The 22,230-nt window shown below is 40.3% G+C and overlaps 1 protein-coding gene across 1 annotated transcript in view; it reads right to left on the bottom strand.

Annotated features, from left to right (window-relative positions):
- LOC117552562 (zonadhesin-like) overlaps positions 1-22,230 on the bottom strand; it is a 51,022-nt gene that overhangs the window by 10,465 nt on the left and 18,327 nt on the right. Inside the window, exons 2-13 of the mRNA XM_034226136.1 lie at positions 10,098-10,495; positions 9,048-9,612; positions 8,714-8,910; positions 8,236-8,619; positions 7,449-7,741; positions 5,638-5,903; positions 4,781-4,918; positions 4,427-4,683; positions 4,247-4,331; positions 4,019-4,090; positions 3,697-3,831; positions 1,604-1,860 (exon numbers count right to left, since the gene is read on the bottom strand). Coding sequence (XP_034082027.1) covers positions 1,604-1,860; positions 3,697-3,831; positions 4,019-4,090; positions 4,247-4,331; positions 4,427-4,683; positions 4,781-4,918; positions 5,638-5,903; positions 7,449-7,741; positions 8,236-8,619; positions 8,714-8,910; positions 9,048-9,612; positions 10,098-10,495 — 3,047 coding nt within the window. The remainder of the gene's footprint in view (positions 1-1,603; positions 1,861-3,696; positions 3,832-4,018; positions 4,091-4,246; positions 4,332-4,426; positions 4,684-4,780; positions 4,919-5,637; positions 5,904-7,448; positions 7,742-8,235; positions 8,620-8,713; positions 8,911-9,047; positions 9,613-10,097; positions 10,496-22,230) is intronic.

Raw genomic sequence — 22,230 nt, forward strand, 5'->3', positions numbered from 1 at the left:
TAACTTGTAATTAGAACTGAAAACAGATACATTTATTAAACTGTATTATGGAACTTCTGTTTTTTTATTATCATTCATACCACTTGTATTGCCAGATGGAGGGTTCCGATCATAAAACACAGAGACCATACAGCCATACCATATTGAATTGAAAAATACAAATCAGAATTCTTCTATGTTGACATGACAATGATAAATTAGTCTGGATATTGAGAAACAATAGAAAAACATGTCTTAAAACAACTCTCTTCCCTTCTACTCTAGGAGAGGCAACAGATCAGACTAATATGCATATGTTTAAAAGAACAAGTATTTTAAACTTACATGGTGGACCAGAGTCTATGGTGTGATGATTAAGTGACAAAAAAGTATCAAATTATATGTATTCTGCATAATTGGGGGGGCGACGATACAAATTTAAATTTGGGACACTGCTGGTTATATCCGGGACAATACAAAGTAGAATTCGGGACAGTTGTGGGACACTGAGGAAAAAAGTAAATTTCGAGCCCTGCCTTTTATATCAGCTGTGCACCGTTATGGTGTAAATATAACCTATCTGTGAATTAGATCAAATGTAAAAGTCAGCCGAATTAGTGTTGATACTGCAAGGAGACGTATTGTGTGAAGAGAAATTGAAGATGTTGTTTAATTGTTGAATATATTTATGATCCACGTCAAGTATTCAGTTTCGGCGGCATTTTCTCAGTTTTTCCAAAGGTCTTCTCATCAGGGCTCTATAAATAAAGAACTACGGCAGATCTGTAATATGTAATGCAGCCGAACCGTGTATTACAATGCCGTTATGTGATGACTTTCAAAGAGAAAAGCAAGAGCGCTCGGAATTAAGTATTATTTTATTCTTTTAAAATGTTTTCCGGATTTCATATCATATAAACACCAAATCCCAGCATGCATTGCGGCTAAAACATCCAATAAGCGAGCTTAAAACCATAGCTGAAGATCTTGGGTAATCGCTCGAAATGCCTACGTCTGTTTCCGGTTATTTTTATTTTGAAATTCTGTTCCTGACGGACGCCAAAAAAGCCCGAGATTATGGAATTAAACCAATAAATAAAAGCAAGGATAATTGTGTGTTATTGGTGAGTAAATAACGTGTGTTATTTTGAAAAGAATAACAAATTAGAAGGAAAAAAAGATTTAAAAAATACAGATTTCAGTATCCTGAGGCTCTGAGCCCCATTTATTTTCCTCACAGACGGCAAGAAAAGTCCGAAATTATACGATTTCAAATAAAAGCAATAACTGTGGCTTGATATTGAGTAAGAACATGTTTTTATGAACCACACAGCTTCCGGTCTTCCTCGACCCGACCGGAGAAAAAGACGTGCTGCAGGCAGTAGAAATACATTGTTTTTAAAATCGTGCTGTGCAACACGAAAAAAAGGGGAAAATCGTGTTGGTGAACACGAATCAATAGATTAAAAATCGTGTTGGTGAACACGAATCAATAGATTAAAAATCGTGTTGGTGAACACGAAATGCCGTGAGACTGGGTTGGTATACCAGCACAAGACCAATTACTCATTTTTTTTTTTTATCAGTTTTTATCATTAGTCAGATGAGGAGAATAACATTTTACCTGGAAACCTCCAGTTGTTACCAAGTCCACCTGAGCCAGGTGCCACATATTTCCATGGTAATTTCTCTTCCACCAAACAGCATCAGCTAATATATCCTGGAGCAGGTAAACATGGAGGCCCATTGTATCTGCTGAGCCGTACATGTGGTACCAGAACTGCAGACACTGAGGACCAGAGTCAGAACACTCAGAGCTAATGAGACGAGCTGTGTCACCATGTGACGCGCTGTTGGCTTCGATGTAAAGATAGTGGCCACCTGGTTAAGGACAAAAGAGTTTGAAAAAAAGAAAAATTCATAGCATACTATAAGTTCAAGGTATATCAAGATGCAACTGAAATGGTTGCTAAATGTTGACAATCCAAATATCCTCAAAACACTAAAATGCAAAACATTTCTTAAATGGTAAATGGACTGTACTTATATAGCGCTTTATCCAGTCTCTTTAAGACCCCTCAAAGCGCTTTACATACTACATGTCGTTCACCCATTCACACCCATTCATACAGAGCAGTGTATATTACTCTAGGAACTAACACGCATACACATTCACACACCGTTGGCCATGCCATCGGGAGCAACTCAGGCCAGGGTTAAGTATCTTGCCCAAGGATACATCGACATGTTGACTGCATGGGCTGGGATCGAACCCACAACCTTCTGATGGAAAGACGACCACACTCCCTCACAGCCACAGTCACCCTTAATTAATTGCCCATCCTCAGGATGTTAACGGAAAGATATCTTATCTTTATGTAAAACAGTACACCAGGAACTCATAGCCTGACAGTCTACAATTATGGTTGAACAGGGAATAACTATTTCAACAACCAAAATGTTTTTCACCTTGTGACTGTGTGGCTGAAACTGGGGTATAAAGGGTGTGCAGACAGTACAACACAAAAGTTACATGGCTTGTGTGAGAAAGCTAATTACCTCCCGTAGTGTGATCTGAAGAAGGCCCACTCATTATAGTTGGGGTGGAGCTACTATGCCTTGTCCAATCGATAACATCAGACCCAACATCAAGTTGGGTCCACTGACATAGATCTTGTTCATAGTTGCAGTTGAGTTGGCATACTACACACACAAGTCAAAGATATCTTTAATTAACTGGAAATCACAAAAAGATTATAAAAGTTCAGACAGCCGGGGTTACACATGCTGCTATGGAATTAGAACTTTACCTGGGTGTCTGTTATCTGGAGCTTGAGTAACGTTGTCCTTATTAAAGTCGGTTGTTGCTGCCACTACGGGACGTATGGTAACATTTGCTTCAGAGGGCTGAGCAGTTACATTGACTTGAGGGGGCTCTGGATCTGCAGTGGATGGCACAGGGACACTTGGAGAAGCTGTGCTTCCATCAGGTTTGGAAGGACTTGTTGACTCAACACCACTCAGATCTGCAACAGTTTATTTAAAACATTATCAGATTACACAGCCTTGGGATAAATATCACATTTTTAAGGTTTAGTGATTTTCATTCACAGTGTATGTTTTTTTACCAGAGCATCGTCCACGATAAAGCTTTACATCATCTATTGCCAAATCTGACTTTTCATTGGAGCCTCTACGTCCCTCAATGATAATCTAAGTTATGGAAAAAGGATTAGTTATCATTTTGCAGTCTCTTATTGTTACAATTTACTTCTACAACTTCGTTGGCTGACAATATTTTAATAATTTGAGTGCCTGGTGGAAGATGTTGCACCTGGAAAGCTCGAGTTGTTCTGATGTCCACCTGAGCCATTTGCCACATATATCCCTGGTCATTAGTCTTCCACAAAACAACTTCTGTTTGTCTGTCCTGGAGCAGGTAAACATGGAGGCCCATTGTATCTGCTGAGCCGTGCATGTGGTACCAGAACTGCAGACACTGAGGACCAGAGTCAGAACACTCAGAGCTGATGAGACGAGCCGTGTCTCCATGCGTCACGCTGCTGGCCTCAATGTAAAGATAACGACCATCTATGAATGAGAAGCGAAGTGATCAACATTTTCACATACACTTTCTACGGTGAGATAGATATTTTCAATACCTCTGTGTCATACCTGTGATCATTTATAATATTACATAGAAAAAGGGTGTATTACCACCAGTGTGGTCCGCAGAGGGCCCAGTCATCAGAGTGGGGGTGGAACCTCTTTGCCATGTCCAGTCAAAAGCATCTCTGATCATCTGACTCCAGCTACAAAGACTGCTATCGAAGCTACAGTCCAAATTGCAGACTATAAGGGAAACATTTGCAAAATATGAACAGGAACTAAGTATTGAGGACCTTGGCAACTTCCTAACCCTTTAGAAAATCTTTAACTGGGAGTACAATCACGAGACATAAATGTTCAATTCTAACCACAAATCAGCTTTCTCACGTAGAAACAATTGGCCCATAAAAAAGGCTTCCTGTGCACTTACCTGGGTGTGAGGGGAGGACTTCCACATCTGAGGAGGGAAACACAGTTCCACTAACCAGGCCAGGGACACTACCTAAAGGAGGACATTATTGGTTATGTTTAAACCCTGAGAAATGGTCATGATTTGAGATAATATAATTTATTTGTAGCATTAGAAATGTCCTTGTATCCTCAAGTCATATATATTTAGTCAAATATAAAATGCTTTATTTAGTTAAATGAATGTCACCTAAACATGAGCCAAAGTTTATGGAAATGTCATCGATGGCCACATCTGATTGAGCATCGGAGCCTCGAATTCCCTCAAGTAAAATCTAAAAGATGTCAAAGGGAAAAATAAATGTTTTAATATACAACTTCAATAATATATTCTTTTAGGCCATTATATTGTCTGTAAGGTGTCACTTACTTGGAATGGACCAGACACTCTGATATAAACATGTCCTAGATGCCATTCTGGACCTTGGTTGTTCATTATGGACCAGAGTTTAGTAGCTTTATTGTCTTTGAGCAGGTAGATATTGAGGGCCATGGCGTTGGCTGAACCATACATATGGTACCAGAAGTTCAGCCAGAGTGGTCCATCATAATGGCACATTGAGCTCCAAAGACGAGCTGAATCTCCATGGGTTACACTACTTCCTTCAATATACATGTAGAAACCAGCTGCAGAAAAGTTGAAATTAGCATTACAAACATGCACAATTAAAATCAATGCAGCAACTTTACAGATGTGATATCGTCGCCTGACATTACGTTTTACCTCCAGTGGTGTGGTCTTGGTTTGGGCCAGTTAAGCTTGATGGTGTGGGTCCTGAATGTCTTGTCCAATCAAAACTGTCCTGCATGAGCTGCTCCCACCCACACAGATTATTTTCAAAGTCACAGTTTATGGGACATACTGTGAAAAATCATATAAACAAGATCAGAATGACAAGTATTATGGCTTATTATGCATAGGAACATAACATTATGAAAAGTAGATAAAAATACATTTTCCAAGAAAACATGATTTCATCCAGTCCGTAGATAAATATTATTATTATTAGTCAAAGTTATTCTAATAAATGTATGCATTTAAATACTGTATCTGTTTTTAAGGCAAGCAAAGTAAATCCAAAGTTGGTTTTGAAATGATTCATTATGAATTTAATTTTCCCACTGATTATCCAAACCAGTAACAAAAAACATTCCCAACCCTGAATGCTCTTACAAGTCTGATCTGTTGTAGAAGTAGTAGTTGAACGTGGTGGTCGAAGAATTGTAGTAGGTGTGGGTTCAGCTGAAATAGGGACAACAGAACAAAACATTTTTGGCCTCATAGGAGATATATATACAGAAAAAAAAGAAGATTGCCTCAGACATGGCTCTCAGCCCAGTTGCAGTTGACTCTGCCATAATCCTAACAATTAAAAGCAACAGCATAACGTTTTGAAGAAAATCAATAATTAGGTAATATACTTAATATGTTAAACTGCCTCCCATCTTAAATGCATTTAGATTACACACTTTGTGTTCATTAATTGTCTCACAACTAAATATCATTAGACATAAGTCGAAAACACACTATAAAGTAATCACACTGTTACTCTTATCCTAATGTCTGACCTACACACTCACCACAGGCTGTGTCTGTCTGCCAATGAGGTAGCTCCATTCCTGCAACATGGCATGCTGCTGCATAGGACTTAAGAGATTCACATAGTGTGTGTCGGTCACCACGTGTAGCACAGAAGTCATACGCACAATCGCTGAGGTAGATGCTTGGGTGAATGGTTTCATGGCAGGGCTTGAAAGCGTCCCCAAGTAGGATGTAGCACTCATTGTAGGCCTCATTCTCCTCATCAACATCACATTGTCTGGGATCATCTGGGTGGGAAATACACCTGAACGAGAAAGTTTAGACTGATATAGTGATATTTCTGTTCCACTTTGAACAAACGGATATGTTGATAAGGTTTATTAATACTATTTATGTGAGGAAAACACAATTTGACAACTTCTTCAGGTTATTCATAAACTACAAAGAAAGCCAATATGTCAGATTGGTTTCAAGATAATGGTCTAATGGCTATTATTTATTTTCAAAGAACAAACAACTGCCTCTTAACAGAAAAATGTTCAGATATTTCAGTACATTGGCCCAGCAGGGGTTTATGCTAACATGAGTAGAAGGTATAATGTTTTCCATGTTCTGTGGCTAAAATATGTTTTCTTCACTTTCTTTTGAGATGGTACGCCCAAGCCCCCAGGAAGTGCGCCGGACTCAGATGAAAATATTCGTGCTGGCCAAACGGCGGTACTACACTTCCGTTTGGTTGCCAGGCCCGGAAACACTTTTCCCATTGACTTACATGGGGAAAGAGTGGTCTGTAACTCGTTGGATAATTTTTTTTAAACTAAATAAACTACCCAGTATGAACACTTGTATAGCCCTTATTAAAAACATTCGTTCCTCAAGTTGTAAAAATTAGCTAATAACGTTATTCTGAGAGTTATTTCCCTCTGCATTATGAACGCGCATCTAACCCACGAAACCACACTGTGCTCCCAGGGAGGGTGGGGCTGGAGCTATTGGAGCTATTGGAGCTACAACGAGCCGTTAAAGGCAGAGAGTGAAATTCAGTGAATACACGTAGTTTACAGAGATGCTGTATAGAAACCTATCTTTACCCATGGATGCACAATAAGAACGGATCCATATCGTCTTACTGCCATCCCACGGAGCTGTAATAATGGATATATTGCACATGTTTGCTGTAATTCATTATCATACATGGGCTGTATGATTAAATCTTGTACCGTAAATGTTGTATTAAATAAAGTTAATATTACCGACATTATTAACGTCCCTGTAGCTTCGTATTGCACTTAGAAGCTTATTGCACTGTATATAAATATATATATATACAGTGCAATAATTATTTAATGCTAAATGAAGCTCTGTTGGATATCACTAGATCCTGTTACAGCGTAATATAAGTACATAACGATTGATGTGTACATTAGCATCATTACTAGCTAGCCGCTAGCTGCTAACTGCCGCCTCGTTCATATCAAATCCATGATAACAACATCCATTACCATGCTGTCATGAACGCACGGTGCTATTACGTGTACGCAAATTGACGTGCTTGATGTGAACGAGCATTTTGGTTAAAGTTGCGCATGCTCTATGAGTGCACATACGGGTACTTCTCAGGCATGCTGGGTAATCTGTAACGTTTCACTCTCTCAAAAGTTGGGCCATTTTATCATCATGCGCTAATGAGCAGCTCTCATAGGAATGAATGAGCCCCCGCCTCCCACGCTGTATCCAGTTCTTATTATACATCCAGCCTCACTTTTTCCTTTTGTATGTTTTAAACTATCAGCATTCATGTGATCTCCACTAAAATATGTATAGATACCATTATAGAAGAAGAGCTTACTCGTTATTGCCTGGCACCTTCCAACTGTCACCAAACTCAAATGGACCAGTTGCATGTTGGCCTCCTGGTGTCACAAAGTCATCCTCCTGACGGTCCGAGAAGGTGCCACACAGTCCGCAAAGTTCATACTTGTAGCGTTCATCAACGTGGAGGAAGAGTCTGTTCTGTGCGTCTATTATCATTCTGAGGCCAAAGGTTGTTTCCAAGATGATATAATTGTTCTTCAGGTAGACCCATACTGAGCCATATGATCCATTGGTGGAATAGGGCAGTCGGACTCTGCTTTTATTCACCTAAAGAGAGGAAAATGTATTATTTGCAATAGTTATTTGTGAGAACTGAGTTTCTTAAGAAAGTCTTGCATAAAAACACAGCACTATTTAATTTTTATTGGGATATTAAGTGCAGCCTTTTATCGACCAACTAGCTGTTCACGGCAAAGGAAAGTAGGTCAGCTCGAAGTTTGTTTGTTCTTAACCCTAGACAAGTGACTTCCCTAATGATTTTACGCAGAGTAATAAATTAACCATATAAACATGGGTGTGCTGATTTTACAGTTGTGAGCTGTGGTGATTTTACAGTTGTGAGCTGTGGTAATTAAGGAAGGACAATACATAAAACAGAACAAGCACTCTTTATATCCAGTAAGGACCTGACCTTTACAGGTCATTAGACACATTTGCATGGACTGTAACACATTTGCATACAGCCTCCGCTCCATTAACCCAATGATATAACAAAGTTGGCATTGTGTGATATGTAGAGAATTTTTGGTGCTTACATAGACCTTCCCGCTCTGATTCAGTGTGACGTCTAAATCGTCAACTTGGAGATCCACAGCTTCCAGCTTGGATGGAGTGAAATTCGTGTGGGGAAGATGCATGTTGTGTCCAATCACAGTGAACTGTACTGAGCTTTCTCCTCCGCACGTGGTAGTCAGCGTGTAACTGCAGCCCCCTTGAAAGTCATATGCCATCCCATCAAAGGTGATATAGTGTGGGTCACCATACACACTGCAGGTGGCAGGTTTGAAAGGAAAGCAGCCTTTGACCCCATCCTTGACTTTACAGACATCATTGTCTGAGCATTGCATTGTGGTGCACTGCACCTCATTTGTACCCACGCACTGACACTGCTGCTCACACTCCCCTTTCGAGAATGATGCTCCTTTCTGCAGGCAAAACAGAGTTAAGTGATTCAATTATAGCACTTTGGAAGTTAAAATGTGAATTAAAAGGTGTTCCCGTTTCATCTAAATCACTTACCTCATAGTGTTTTCCATTATCCCAGCACCCACAGTCCTCTGCTGCGACACACTTTCCCTCACTGAGTTTAAAGCCAGAGTCACACTCGCATCTTTCCTCACAGCTTCCACAGGAGCCAACTGCATCCAAACCGGAGCACATCTCAGGACAACCATCAGCACATGAGTTATAGTGGCTGTTCTTACCACACTGAAGGGCTGAGAGGGGCAACAAAGAAAAGAGGAAAGGGCTTGAACTGTTGTTGCATTATCAAAGTAATTATTTCTTACTATTTTGTTATTTTTGATCAGTGGGTCAATAAATGGCCCATTAAAGGGTCATTAAATAAACATACGGCATAGTATAGAGTTCCTCAATGTGGTTATAGTGACTCCAGCCTCCTGGCAGATATCGGTGTAAATCTGGAATGTCTCACAAAGTACCACTGTGTCACCGTGGGTAGAGCACATGCCGACCACACAGGCCCTGAAGTAGCTCTCTGCCCCCAGAACTGATAGGCAGCCAGCAAAGGGCCCGGTGCTGGAGAGAAGGCCCCCACAGTACAGCTCACTGGCATACTCTGCCTCCTCCAGCGGGTCACACTGATGTGGTACTAGAATGGTATCACAGGAGGAAGTGCTTTGCCAAGTCCGCCAGCTCTCAGCCAAACCTGTAGCATCATGGGCATTTGTTCCATCTGGCTTTCTGAAGTCATCTTCTCTGAGGTGGTTATAGTTTCCACACAAGCCACAGACTTGGTCAGAGTAAGTGGATGGCAGCGCCACTTGGACAGCACCAGCGTTGTCATATGAGACAGAGAGACCAAAACTGGTTTCCAGTTTAACAGCAGCGGCGTTGCTCTTGACTTTGACAGAGCCATTGTTAAGGCTCAGTGGAAGCTTCTTCCAGACACCATTAACCTGAAGGAAAGTTAAAGTTTTAGACTTCCTTACTGGCTGTCATCAGCAATATGGAGTAACTGTATCTCACAGTTAGCATAAGAAGCACCCTTCTGGGAATTGATGAGGGAGATAAGTCTGGGACATTATGCCACTAAACTCTGTACTTTACAATAAACTCAGTTTATCAGTAGAGTTGGCTGCAGATAGGGGAACTGCTCGTTTCAGTACATTTCCCAGCTCAACACTCACTACCCCAGAACGGAAAGGTGCCACAAACCTGAAGTATATGGTACATGCAGTTCTTAGTCATTATGACACCAAAGGGGGTGAACATAGTAAGGAAATACATATTCTTTACCCTTGAAAATATCGTCTCCCTAATGGGTGATGATAAACACAGTAATAAACAGCTGAGCACGATAAATATAAAATAAACTATACATCAGCAATTGATCCCACTAATGTATTTCTAATTATCTATTTTCTCTTTTAAAGTGACTTACCACAATGCGATGCGTCTGTCTTTTCAGCAGGGACACTCTGAAGTTCCCCATGTCCACAATAACCTCCTGAACAGTTGGCAGAGATGAGTTCCAGTTTTTCTCATTCACTACTTCCACACTGAACAATGGCAGAGTCTCAGAGGGTGAGCAGGTCTTAACCAGCGTGTAGGTGCAGGAGGCCATGAAGCGGAAGAGCACTCCATCAAAAGTGCTGCAGTCTGTGTGACTGTGTATCGTGCACATCCCAGAGGCGTGAATCCCACTGGATTTTTCTACTCGAGGACCGCAGATTTGGCCCTTAGGGCACTGAGTAGGAGAGCAGGAGAGATGGCCCCCAGAACAGAGGCAGCGAGTGGACTCATCTGTCCAAAACTCTGTGTTAGAATCACACTGTTGTCCTGTGGGGGATGTGACCGAGTAAACAATCACGTTATAATCACAACACCTTCTGGCTAGAATAACTGAATAGTAACTTGACATACAGTACGTGGATTCATGTTAATGATCACAGTTATTCAACATGTGATTCAAATATGTAACTGATAACTTATTATAAGTAAAACATTCCTACTGCCTTATATTAAGTTCAAACTGTTTTTACATCTTAAAGCTTTAGAAGAAGAGTTTTGTGAAATAGGATATTTTGCTGTTTCACTGACACTAAGCTGACAAGTGTTATGACAGTATTGGTTTATGTTTTGCATACACATTGTTATCACCATACATAGCTGAAAATAACAGGATTTTAGTTTTATCATATGAATCAAAGGTTGGCTGTTGTTATATTAATATTAAAAAAAGATATATATTTACCACATGAGCCTCTTCTTACACCTAGATGATTAAATGTGAACTGTCCCTCCGTGGACACTGCTTCGATTACAACCTGATACAGAAGCAGATTTTTTATTTTTTATTTAACAGTACTATATTTTGATTCCCCAATACTGTTTATTATATGACATTTTACCTGAGTCCCTGGTTCGATGATGTTCAAGGGGACAAATACTTGTCTCCAAGAATCCCCGGGGAGGACAGGTGAGGTCCAGATTTCTCTCAGGCCCGTGCTGCTCTTCAGCAGAGTCCTGAGTGCTGTCCCATAAGCTGCAACGGGGGCTAAATACCAAAACTCTAGATAGGCTTTGCCCTCCAGCACCAGTGGACCGCTCTCTAAAACAGTCACATCCTCTGCAGATGAAAAGGACCGTAAGAAAGTGTAATCAGTAGCTGCTTTTATCAACATAATAAAAAGTGATCAAACTCCCTTTTTTATTAGTTTATTAGTTTTATTAGTACCTTCTGAAGTACAAATCCAATGACAATAGCCTCTCCATTCCTTGTAAACCACTCAAGTCAAATGGTGACATTTATTTTTAACCGCGCAGGTTAGGAATAAGCTTTTATGTCAGATCATAAGTTTTATTACTTAAAAAAAATAGCAAACCATTCCCTCGTCTCTGTAATTGTAATAAAAAAAAGAAGTACATCTGTTGTGGTGCAATAATCATTAAATGCAGAATTGCAGTTTAGTGTGTTTTGTGCTAATTTTGAACCTTAAGTGCAGGCCCTCATCTTTCACTGCCCCTGGGAGAGCCTGCTTCAGATCATTTAGTGATACGCAGCGAGGTACAGACACACAGTCACAGCGCGCCTGTAGATTATAACAGAACTGTGGACTGCTGTTCCAAATCCTCTTCAAAAAGGGTGGGAACAAAATGAAAGGTAACTATACAGTCACAGTCTCTCACTGTCAAAGTGAACTCTTAATAAACTTTACTGTAACCTCCCTAAAAGAAACACATTTCGCTTTCAAATTTGCAGTTCATTTTCCTTTCAGCTTTTGTCTGTACCTGTTCTTAGTTGGGTCCAGTCACACATCTGATTGTTATGTCCGTCGTAGGAACACTGTGTACCATACTCTATGAAAGAAGAACAATGAGTCAAATATTGGTTTAAGTCAGTGTGTGATTTTGAAACATTTTTAATTTAATAAATTGCAACGATATATAAAGTATCCACAAGTCTTAGTAATTGTAAAACGTCATACCTGCATTTTCTCTCCAATCTGGTAAAGTAACTAATGAAAAATCAACTTCAGCCCTGAAATAGAAAAAACAATTTGTGTATTCAAATCCCATTGGTCTTGCCTACAAGTTATTCCAATATTGAAAGTGATTAAATTATAACATTGAGCAAAAATCAAAATGTTATTCACTCAATAAAACCAGTTCAACCCTATTTTTAAACAACATATCAGCTTCATTTTGGCAGTTAAAATGTAATTATCTTGACACCCACCTGCACTGAGTCCATGTCTGAGTTAGAAAGAGTAGAGTCACTGTGACCAACACATCTTTGAAGATGCCTCCAAGCATGGCTGATCTCTTAATGGCAGCCTCCCAGCTGCTCTCCCGTTACTAATACTCTCATTCTCATCCTCATTCTCTCTCTCTCTCTCTCTTCTCTCCTCTCTCTCTCTATCTCTCGCTCTCTCTCTCTCTCTCTCCTCTCTCTCTCTCTCTCTCTCTCTCTCTCTCTCTCTCTCTCTCTCTCTCTCTCTCTCTCTCTCTCTCTCTCTCTCAATTCAAATTCAAAGGGGCTTTATTGACATGAAAGTTAAATTAAACAATGTTGCCAAAGCATCACAATACAAAATAATTAACAACAGTAACATACATTTCAAATGTTTACATATTATTGATGATATATATATATACAGTGATACAATTACATTTCAACACACGTGTGTGTGTGTCTCATTCACTGTCCCTCAGGTTGTGTCTCTCTCTCTCTCTGTCTTTGAGTTGAAGAAAAACGAAGCACGAGTGCATTGTTTTCTGACAAAATTGTTGTAAAAGGCTTAAACAAGTTTCTGCTACACCATGTTTGGTTAAAGATATCAGTGAACTCAATAAAACAGGTGAAAGAAAATGTGATAAGACAGATGTATAGTGTGGGTGTTGCTGTCTGATCCAATATTGTGACGTTCCTGAAGCCCTGGCGGTATGTGTCAACAGATAGGGTGGCACAGAATAAATAGCTCTTTAAAACTGTCAAACCTAAAATAAGCTCTTTGTTAGGAATTTACTACAAGACGCTACAGAGAATATAAACTATCCTCCTGTGTTTGTGCTTGTTGCAAAGAGACGGCAATACACTAACTATCTAAGGAAAAAAAAAATACTTTAAATGTTTGTTGGAAACTGTCAGCTCTCTAAATGCAGAGGTGTTCATCAGTGGCCTTCTACCACCAGTCAGAAGAGGAGTGGAGAGATTCAGCAGATTGTTTGCACTGAACACCTGGCTTTCAACTACTGACCATTCTGTCAATTTTATTGACAACTTTAACTTTTTCTGGGACCGCAGGAAACACTATGCCAAGGACAAGCAACAAGAGGAATCAAAACAAGAGAAAGACACAACACATCGCTCAGAAAACCTTGAAAATCTATCACTGCACCCCCCTGAGGAATGTCTTGATTATGGGAGACAAATGGAGGAGTCTCCACCACCCTTCACCCCCCCTATCACCACTGAGGATACTCTTCCTTCACCCCACAGCTGTCTCTACTCTCCGTTCACCCTTTCACCCTCGCCCACCCTCCTGGAGATTGCTGAATACACGAAGGAGATACAGAGGGTTGGCACCAATTCCTTCTTGGAGTTCAAAGATCAAACTAAGGCGATACGCAGGATTGAATTCCTATCCACCAGGGCATGCAATGATTTTGCCTCCTTCTTCACTGACAAAATTCAGAAAATCAGACAAGCAGTCAGTGCCTCTGCATCAGGTACAACAAATGTGTTGTCCCTGTGTCCACCTAATATCTACAGTGGCCCTGAAGTGCAAGACACCACAGCATTCCCCAAACGCCACAGCATTTCACAAAACGCCACAGCATTTCACAAAACACAACAGCATTTCACAAAACACCACAGCATTTCACAAAACACAACAGCATTTCACAAAACACAACAACATTTCAGAAAACACCACAGCATTTCACAAAACACCACAGCATTTCACAAAACACAACAACATTTCAGAAAATGCCACAGCATTTCACTAAACACCACAGCATTTCACAAAACACAACAACATTTCAGAAAACGCCACAGCATTTCACTAAACGCAAAACACAACAGCATTTCACGAAACGCCACAGCATTTCACAAAACGCCACAGCATTTCAGAAAACACCACAGCATTTCACAAAACGCCACAGCATTTCAGAAAACACCACAGCATTTCACAAAACGCCACAGCATTTCAGAAAACGCCACAGCATTTCACGAAACGCCACAGCATTTCACAAAACGCCACAGCATTTCACAAAACGCCACAGCATTTCAGAAAACACAACAGCATTTCACAAAACACCACTGCATTTCACATTATGGAAAGGGTATTCCTTAGGGAGAACACTTCTTGTTTGTGATTGGACAGAGCCAGCCATAGGAGCATTGCTGTGATTGGTTGTTTTTGCTGCCAGTCAAGAAATTACGCTTCGTGATTGGCCCAACATATCAGCCGTTAGCTGTTAGCACACACTCAGAGCTCACAGCTCCTCATATCTGTTCAGAAACTGGACAAAAGTTCAAGATATACAAAACACAGACTGTCTATGTCATGGCGAATACAGTCGCTGCTTTATTTATGTCTGTATGACGTTGTTGTGAGCGTGGACGGATCAGCTACAGGTTAGTTTAGCCTGGTCGATCCGATTCCGATAGGATTTACATGGAGATACGGCCCGCCCCCTCTCCAGCGTCTTGTTTGAATTACAGGAGTAAACACAGAATTAATGCTTTATTCATTCATGGTTTTTAACGGGCTTATCTCCATGTAAATACTATGGTAGACTACCCAATATTCGCATCGCTCTAATCGCTCGAGTTTCACTGCGGCTGTCAGCTGTGTTTACTCCGTTTGCTCCTGTCATTCAAACAAGAGGCACATGATGAATTGGAAATGGGGGACCCTGATGTAAACAAGACGAAAGTCTTTCTCTGGTCTGCATCCCCTTAACAATTGTATGTTTTGAGCTGTACTGTACTGTACCCAATATACAAGCTGTTAATACACTTTTCAATCAATCAATCAAAGGCGCTGGAGAGGGGGCGGGGCGGGGCGGGGCGTATCTCCATGTAAATTCCATGGGAAATACCAACTACAACAAAATGAACATATTTGACCGTAATTTAATTGTAATACACGTTTCAAAGTGATGCCGAAGCAACTACATACTGATAACGGTTAGTAAAACCCATGAATTAACGCTTTAACAAGTCTGCAAACAAGACGGCAGGCGAAAAGCTTTTAAAATGCGTGCTTTCTGAATGGAATCGGATCCATCAGGCTAAACCTTTATATATACAGTCTATGGGCTAAACTAACCTGTTGCTGCTCCGTCCACACTCACAACAACGTCATACAGACATAAATAAAGCAGCGACTGTATTCGCCATGACACAGACAGTCTGTAGTTTGTACATGTTTAACTTTTGTCCAGTTTCTGAACAGATATGAGGAGCTGTGAGCTCTGAGTGTGTGCGGCTGATGTGTTGGGACATATTTCGCTGTCGGGTGTTGACCAATCACGAAGCGTCATTTTTTGACTGGCAGTAAAAACAACCAATCACAGCACTGCTTCTCTGGCTGGCTCTGTCCAATCACAAACAAGAAGTGTTCTCCCTAAAGCAGGGGTGCCCAACCAGTCGATCGCGATCGACCGGTCGATCGCGAGATGTGTCTAAAAATAGAACAACAATATTCAGTTTTATCGTTAATGTCCTATAACATAATCTTCCTGGGCCAGAATAATGCACTTGAACGCATCAAAGCTTTGTGATTGGCCGGCATTACCCCATGTGTCGGGGCGTGGCTAGTGGGCAGTGCACTAATTCGCTAACGTTGTCCGTGGCTGCTTCTCAGGTCGATTAAATGAAATCCTTGCTTCCCTCACTTGCGTCGTTTCCCTGCGTTTAGTCCCTCCCACCAGGGAAGCATGGAGAGACGCAAGGAAACCACAAGAAGCAGGGAAATGAGTTTTAAGAGCAATGGGACGTCCTTTCCTCCGGAGCGTCACGTGAAGCGACGTCCGTTTGTGATGACGCCGCACAGCTGATCGTCTGACAGCAGCTCTGTCCCCGTTATTTCCACACACCCCCCCGCCTCTGTTAGTACACATTTACTGACACAAACATTTGTATCATCTGTTGTAGACCCAAATACATTAAATACAATAAGAACTCATTCTCAAAAAAGATAAACGCCATTCTTAAAATGTATAAACGAACAATAGTTTGATTAATATTGATTAGAGTGCACAAAATAAATAAAATAATTGAGAGAAGAAAAAGAGATATGTTATCTACAAAACCCAGTTAGATTAACATTCATTGGATTGCACACTTTGTTTGTTTGTTTGGATATGTAGTAAATTAACATTTCAATAGCACGTAATGACTGACTGAATGGAAATGACAATAAATGAAAATGTAAAACGAAAAAAGCGATCATGAAAATGTTTCCAAAAAATGAATTAAATGATTTTTGACCACTTTGTTGTTCAGATATATCACATATTTGTAACTAAATGATACATGAATTGAAACAAAACACGGTATAAACTGAGGAGTGATTCCCGTGAGACAGGGGCGGATCTACCGGGGTGGCATGGGGTGGCAACTGCCACCCTAAACAATAGCCTTGCCACCCCAGCTGCCACCCCAGTTGGCATATTTGTTTTGAAAGAAAAGTTGTGGCTCATCGGACATTTATGAGAGAAAATCTCTAATGTCCGAGTGCAAGTGAATGCAGCACAAGACGCGAGTCTTGTAACCCCTCCCCCGGCCCTGGCGCGAGACTGGAAATATGATTGATGGCGAATTCAGTTGAACGGTGGACGGCGCAAAACGAGAAGCATTTCGGACCCAAGTAGACGGAAGGAATGAGGTAGTTGCGATCTACAATTACAGAGAAGAGAATGTCAAGTTTGGCTGTACTCAGCATTGAATCAAAACGCACTAAAGCTTTGGATCTTAATACGTTTGTGAGGCGTTTTGCTGAACAAAATGGTAATCGCCGCATTCAGCTGTAATAGGCATGCCAACTTGATGCTCTGCTCACGGATGACTCGATGAGCATAACAAACTGTTAAGATGATGACCTTGTATGCGTGTATATATTTTTTTTCTTTGTGGAGGTCTGCCCCCAAAAAACAGTTTTAAGTCCTGAGGAAGTAAAATCAGACGGTGTGTAAAACTACACTGCCCAGCCAACAGAAAGTAACCACTTTGATTTAACTAGGCCAGTAGGTAAGGACCTTCCACTGGATAATAACTGCAGCGATGTTTTAGCTGAATACACGTTTTCTAACCCTAACTGAGGCAGTTAGTCACTTCTTTAATGTTTGTTCTTTCTGATGTAAAGTCAAGGTTGTAACTGTATATCAATAATGATATAATTACTTGTTTTTCAAATTTGAAGGAGGGTGAGCAAGCATCTTGATGAACATTCATCATTAACTCCTCCAAAAAATATAGTTTATTCAATAATAAATGAATATGTGAATCATAACAGTGATTGACAGCTGATAGGAATAATATGATTGTTAATAGTATCATATTCATTCAGACAAACATCGATGAGACAGTTAATTAATGTACTTATTGCAGCAGTGCATATATTTGGTTCCCCTGCTGGTCTAAGATTGAAACAAACTCATTCAGTTATTGTTCAGTTAAAATTCATTAAATTACGTCTGCCACCTTACATATGTAAGGCTTTACTGATGTGCCACAATAATATCACCTAATGTCATTGAGTTAAAATATTAATATTGTGGCTTTCCAAGTTAACATTGATTGTAGGGGTGTAACGGTTCACAAACATTTCGGTTCGGTTCGTACCTCGGTTTTTAGGTCACGTTTTCGGTACAGCAGAACAAATTCTCACAACATTAAACATTTTTTATTTTTTTTTTATTATTATTAAACTGTGAATATTCACTCAAATAAATACAAAATATAATAAAATAAACATTAAGGTGCAGCATGTCGATGAACTGAAATGATCTGTATTTGAACTGTACTGTACCTAAGCAGCCAGGTTGACATTAGGACTTGCTTTTCATTGTATTTTCATGTTGTTTAAAGAAAGATGAACTTGCTGGCACTAACAATGTCTCCTGCTGTGGCGAACACCCTCTCTAGGGACAGAGGTAGCAGACACAGCCAGGTAGCGCTTTGCTAACATGGCAACATAAGGATATTTGGCGTTTGTAATAGCGTTGGCTCGGTCTGAACTCTCTGCGAGTGGTGGAGGCTTACATGCTAGCGGGAGTTGGGTTTGCACTTCAGTCTTTTTTCTTTTGGTACCGGTGATATTCACGTTCGGGTGATGCCTTTTCAAATGAGTGTGCAAGTTTGATGTATTGCCAGCCGCGTAACCAATGTTAGTTGAACAATGCCGACAAACAGCTTTGGTTCGGTCCAGCTGTCTTTGTCCGTCATCCTTGTTCGTAACTGCGAAACCAAAATGTTCCCAAACCGGAGACTTCAATGATGCTGGAGGATTTTTGAGCTCAACTTTATCTGCGTTCACCATTTCGATAGTTCCTCAAATTACTGACTACATTTGAACGCATCCCTGTGACCAGCTCTCATAGTATGCCTCTCGTCCAATGAAATGACTTGGTCGCTCTATGATATATACCTAAGATTACTTCCAGAAAGTTGTTCATGTTCTCAATTTTTTACATTTAACGTTATATTCGTTCGGTACCCTTCGGTTCACACGTGTACCGAACCGAAGGGCCCGTACCGAATAATGTCAGTACGTGTACCGTTACACTGCGATTTAAATCAGCATATACTTCTGCCAGGGGATGCCACCCCTCAAAATCTCCTGCCACCCTCTTGCCACCCCATGAATATTTGTCTATATCCGCCCCTGCCGTGAGATTCATGTATTTTCTTCACTCTGCTCTCATGTCAAGAAGCATCAGATCAGTGCATGCGCTGCATCGTCCAATCAGTGAGCGATACACAGTAAGGGGGCGGGGCGAGTATCTGAGGATTTCATCGGAGGATGGTCTGGTGGTTCCTCGGTTATCGCTCCTCCATGATCGCTCCTCGCTCCTCGATCCTCGGTCCTCCGGCAGAAATAAGAGCCATGGGACGGTACTCAAGATGGCGCAGGCAAATCAACTTCCGGTGAGACCGAGGACCGAGGAGCGAGGAAATTAAAATAGTCGACCTGAGAAGCAGCCCATGTCAACAGGAGTGACAGTCCGCACACAAACAAGACCGCAATTATGGCAGAAGCAAAACATATAATTTTAACTCCGAGTGGGAGGATGATTATTTTTGTATTTATTCCAATTCAAAGTCCATCTGTCTCATCTGCAATGCGAGCGTAGCTTTATCGAAGAAGGGTAATTTCGGAGCGGCATTTCAAAACAGTGCACAAATGCTACGAGACGGAATTCCCTCCTAATTCTGCCCTACGCTCCCAAAAGGGGAGGGGCCTGAAAGGACAGCTAAATGCACACCAGTCCATTTCCACCAGGCCCAACAACAAGAGCAAGGCTGCTACCAGAGCATCTTAACGTGTCAGTCACGTTCTTGCGAAACACATGAAGTCTTTCAAAGACGGCGAAGTTGTGAAAGAAGCATTCCTGGAGGCTGCCGATGCGCTTTTGGGGACAGTAAAAAATAGTAGCATTTCAACAGGTTTTTGATAAAAACTCAAGTTAGATACCGTTATTAATCAGCTGTACGTTTTAGTTTGTTTGAACTTATTCATTATAATTATTGTACAAAATGGTATAAGAATGCAAACTTAAATTGATTATAGTCTATTATCAATTCAGGTTAAGAAACTAGTGTTGCTTGCATCCTATTTTAAAGGCATTTCTTTTTATAATCTACTAAAATGCAACAAAAAAATTGTTAATTTTGTCTTTTTTATTGCACTGTTGCAGCAGATTCCTGTAGCTTCAGATCTCAGTTGTCTTATTAGTAAGCCTCATTTATACTTTTGTACCAACACTATTTTTATATAATGGCAAAGAAAGGGTTCAGAGTCTTTTCTTTTTTTCCTGTGTCATATGTGGCAGCACTGTTCAATGTTTCTTGAAAACATTACCCACTGTAGTATGTGACGTGTGAATAAACTCCAACTCTGTATCAACAACACTGTTGTGTAACTTCAGTTAAATACTTGTATGTGTGTAGATTAGAAATAGGTAAGATAAAGGATCTGCATTATTTTATGGAGTATTCATCGTACGAAGGTCAGTTTTATACAAGTAGAAGTGTGTATTTACCTGGTAGTAGGCTACGCCTCTCTATTTGGACTGGTAGATCTCGACAGACTGTCAACTTTAAAAGTAGCTCTCGGTTCAAAAAAGGTTGGGCACCCCTGCCCTAAAGGAATACCCTTTCCGTCCAATGTGAAATGCTGTGGTGTTTTCTGAAATGCTGTGGTGTTTTCTGAAATGCTGTTGTGTTTTGTGAAATGCTGTGGTGTTTTGTGAAATGCTGTGGTGTTTTCTGAAATGCTGTGGTGTTTTCTGAAATGCTGTGGAGTTTTGTGAAATGCTGTGGTGTTTTCTGAAATGCTGTGGTGTTTTCTGAAATGCTGTGGTGTTTTGTGAAATGCTGTAGTGTTTTGTGAAATGCTGTGGTGTTTTGTGAAACGCTGTGGTGTTTTCTGAAATGCTGTTGTGTTTTGTGAAATGCTGTGGTGTTTTCTGAAATGCTGTAGTGTTTTCTGAAATGCTGTGGCGTTTTCTGAAATGCTGTGGTGTTTTGTAAAATGCTGTGGCGTTTTGTGAAATGGGTCCGTGTACTTTTTGTCAGTTTGATTTTTCGTTTTAAACAAAAGCCAAAAAACGGAAATACCAGTCTTTTTCCGTTTTTTTCGTTTTTTATTTAAAACGAAAAAACGGGAAACCAAAGCCGTTTTTTCCGTTGTTGTTGTCTGAATAAAAAGACCGATAACTAGAAAACCTAATTTAAAAAAAGGTAAGTGTACGGTCAGTGTATGTTTTGGTCATTGGATTTTCTTTTCACAAATGGATATTCAAAAACAAAAAACGACTGGATATTTGATTTTCGTTTTCAAATTGAAAAACCAAAATTGAAATACAAGGCATTTTTCTTTATCATGGTCAAAAATGGATTTACTAAACTTAAAAAACGGGATGATTTTCATTTTCTACTTCTCAAAACAAAACAAAAAATCACTAGAAAACAGAAACAAAAAAACCCCCCGTTTTTTCATATTCTGCTACCGGAAGTTGTCTTTCAAAATAAGAGCGCAGATGAGGACGGCCAATCTGTGTATCTACGGTCCATTTGTTTTCACAACGAAAACAGCCAAGACACATATTGAGCCCAGATAATGAATGTTATTGAGGGCTGGAAATATAATAGGCCTGTGTCTAAAATGGACAACATTGTTAGGAGATTTCAACTATACAGCGATTCTGCACTGCGGTCACTCAGCCGTCTCTCGAGTTTGTTATTATTTTTTCTGCCAATAGTTCTTCGTGAGATCGATCCTGTTGGACTCAGTAGCCTACTAGTGAAACTACTCCCACAACAAGTACTATGAAGTACTTACTGTGTACTTTTTGAGTAATCCTCTGTCAATGTCCACTCCCGCAACCCTGTCTCCTAAAAATTAGGTTCCCACAGAACTAAACTGCATTCTCAATTACGTTTAGCGAGAAACTTATTTTCTCCCACGTTACGTTCGTTATGAACGTATCTCAATTACGTTTATTTTCTACATATCTTCTAGAAACATATTTTCTCCCACGTAACGTTTCTTGTGAACGTATCTAAGCATTATTTTGTCCAACTAGTCTCTACATTATGAATTTGATGTTTGTCTAAACTGCTAAGAAGCTGACAGCTCAGTTAGAACAGAAAGAAATGCAGGCCATAATCACTAGACGCTCAAAATAGTGTGTGTAAGGCTTACATGAATTGAATTGAAACACTGTCCATTAGTTGATTAATAAACAAGACATTCAAGTCAAAGTTTTAGGCATTTTCATTTGTAGCACGCTGTAAATATGGACTGAACACATGCAATGTGGAAACACACAAATAGATT

This window comes from Gymnodraco acuticeps, unplaced genomic scaffold, assembly GCF_902827175.1.
Source record: "Gymnodraco acuticeps unplaced genomic scaffold, fGymAcu1.1, whole genome shotgun sequence".
NCBI classification, from domain to species: domain Eukaryota; kingdom Metazoa; phylum Chordata; class Actinopteri; order Perciformes; family Bathydraconidae; genus Gymnodraco; species Gymnodraco acuticeps.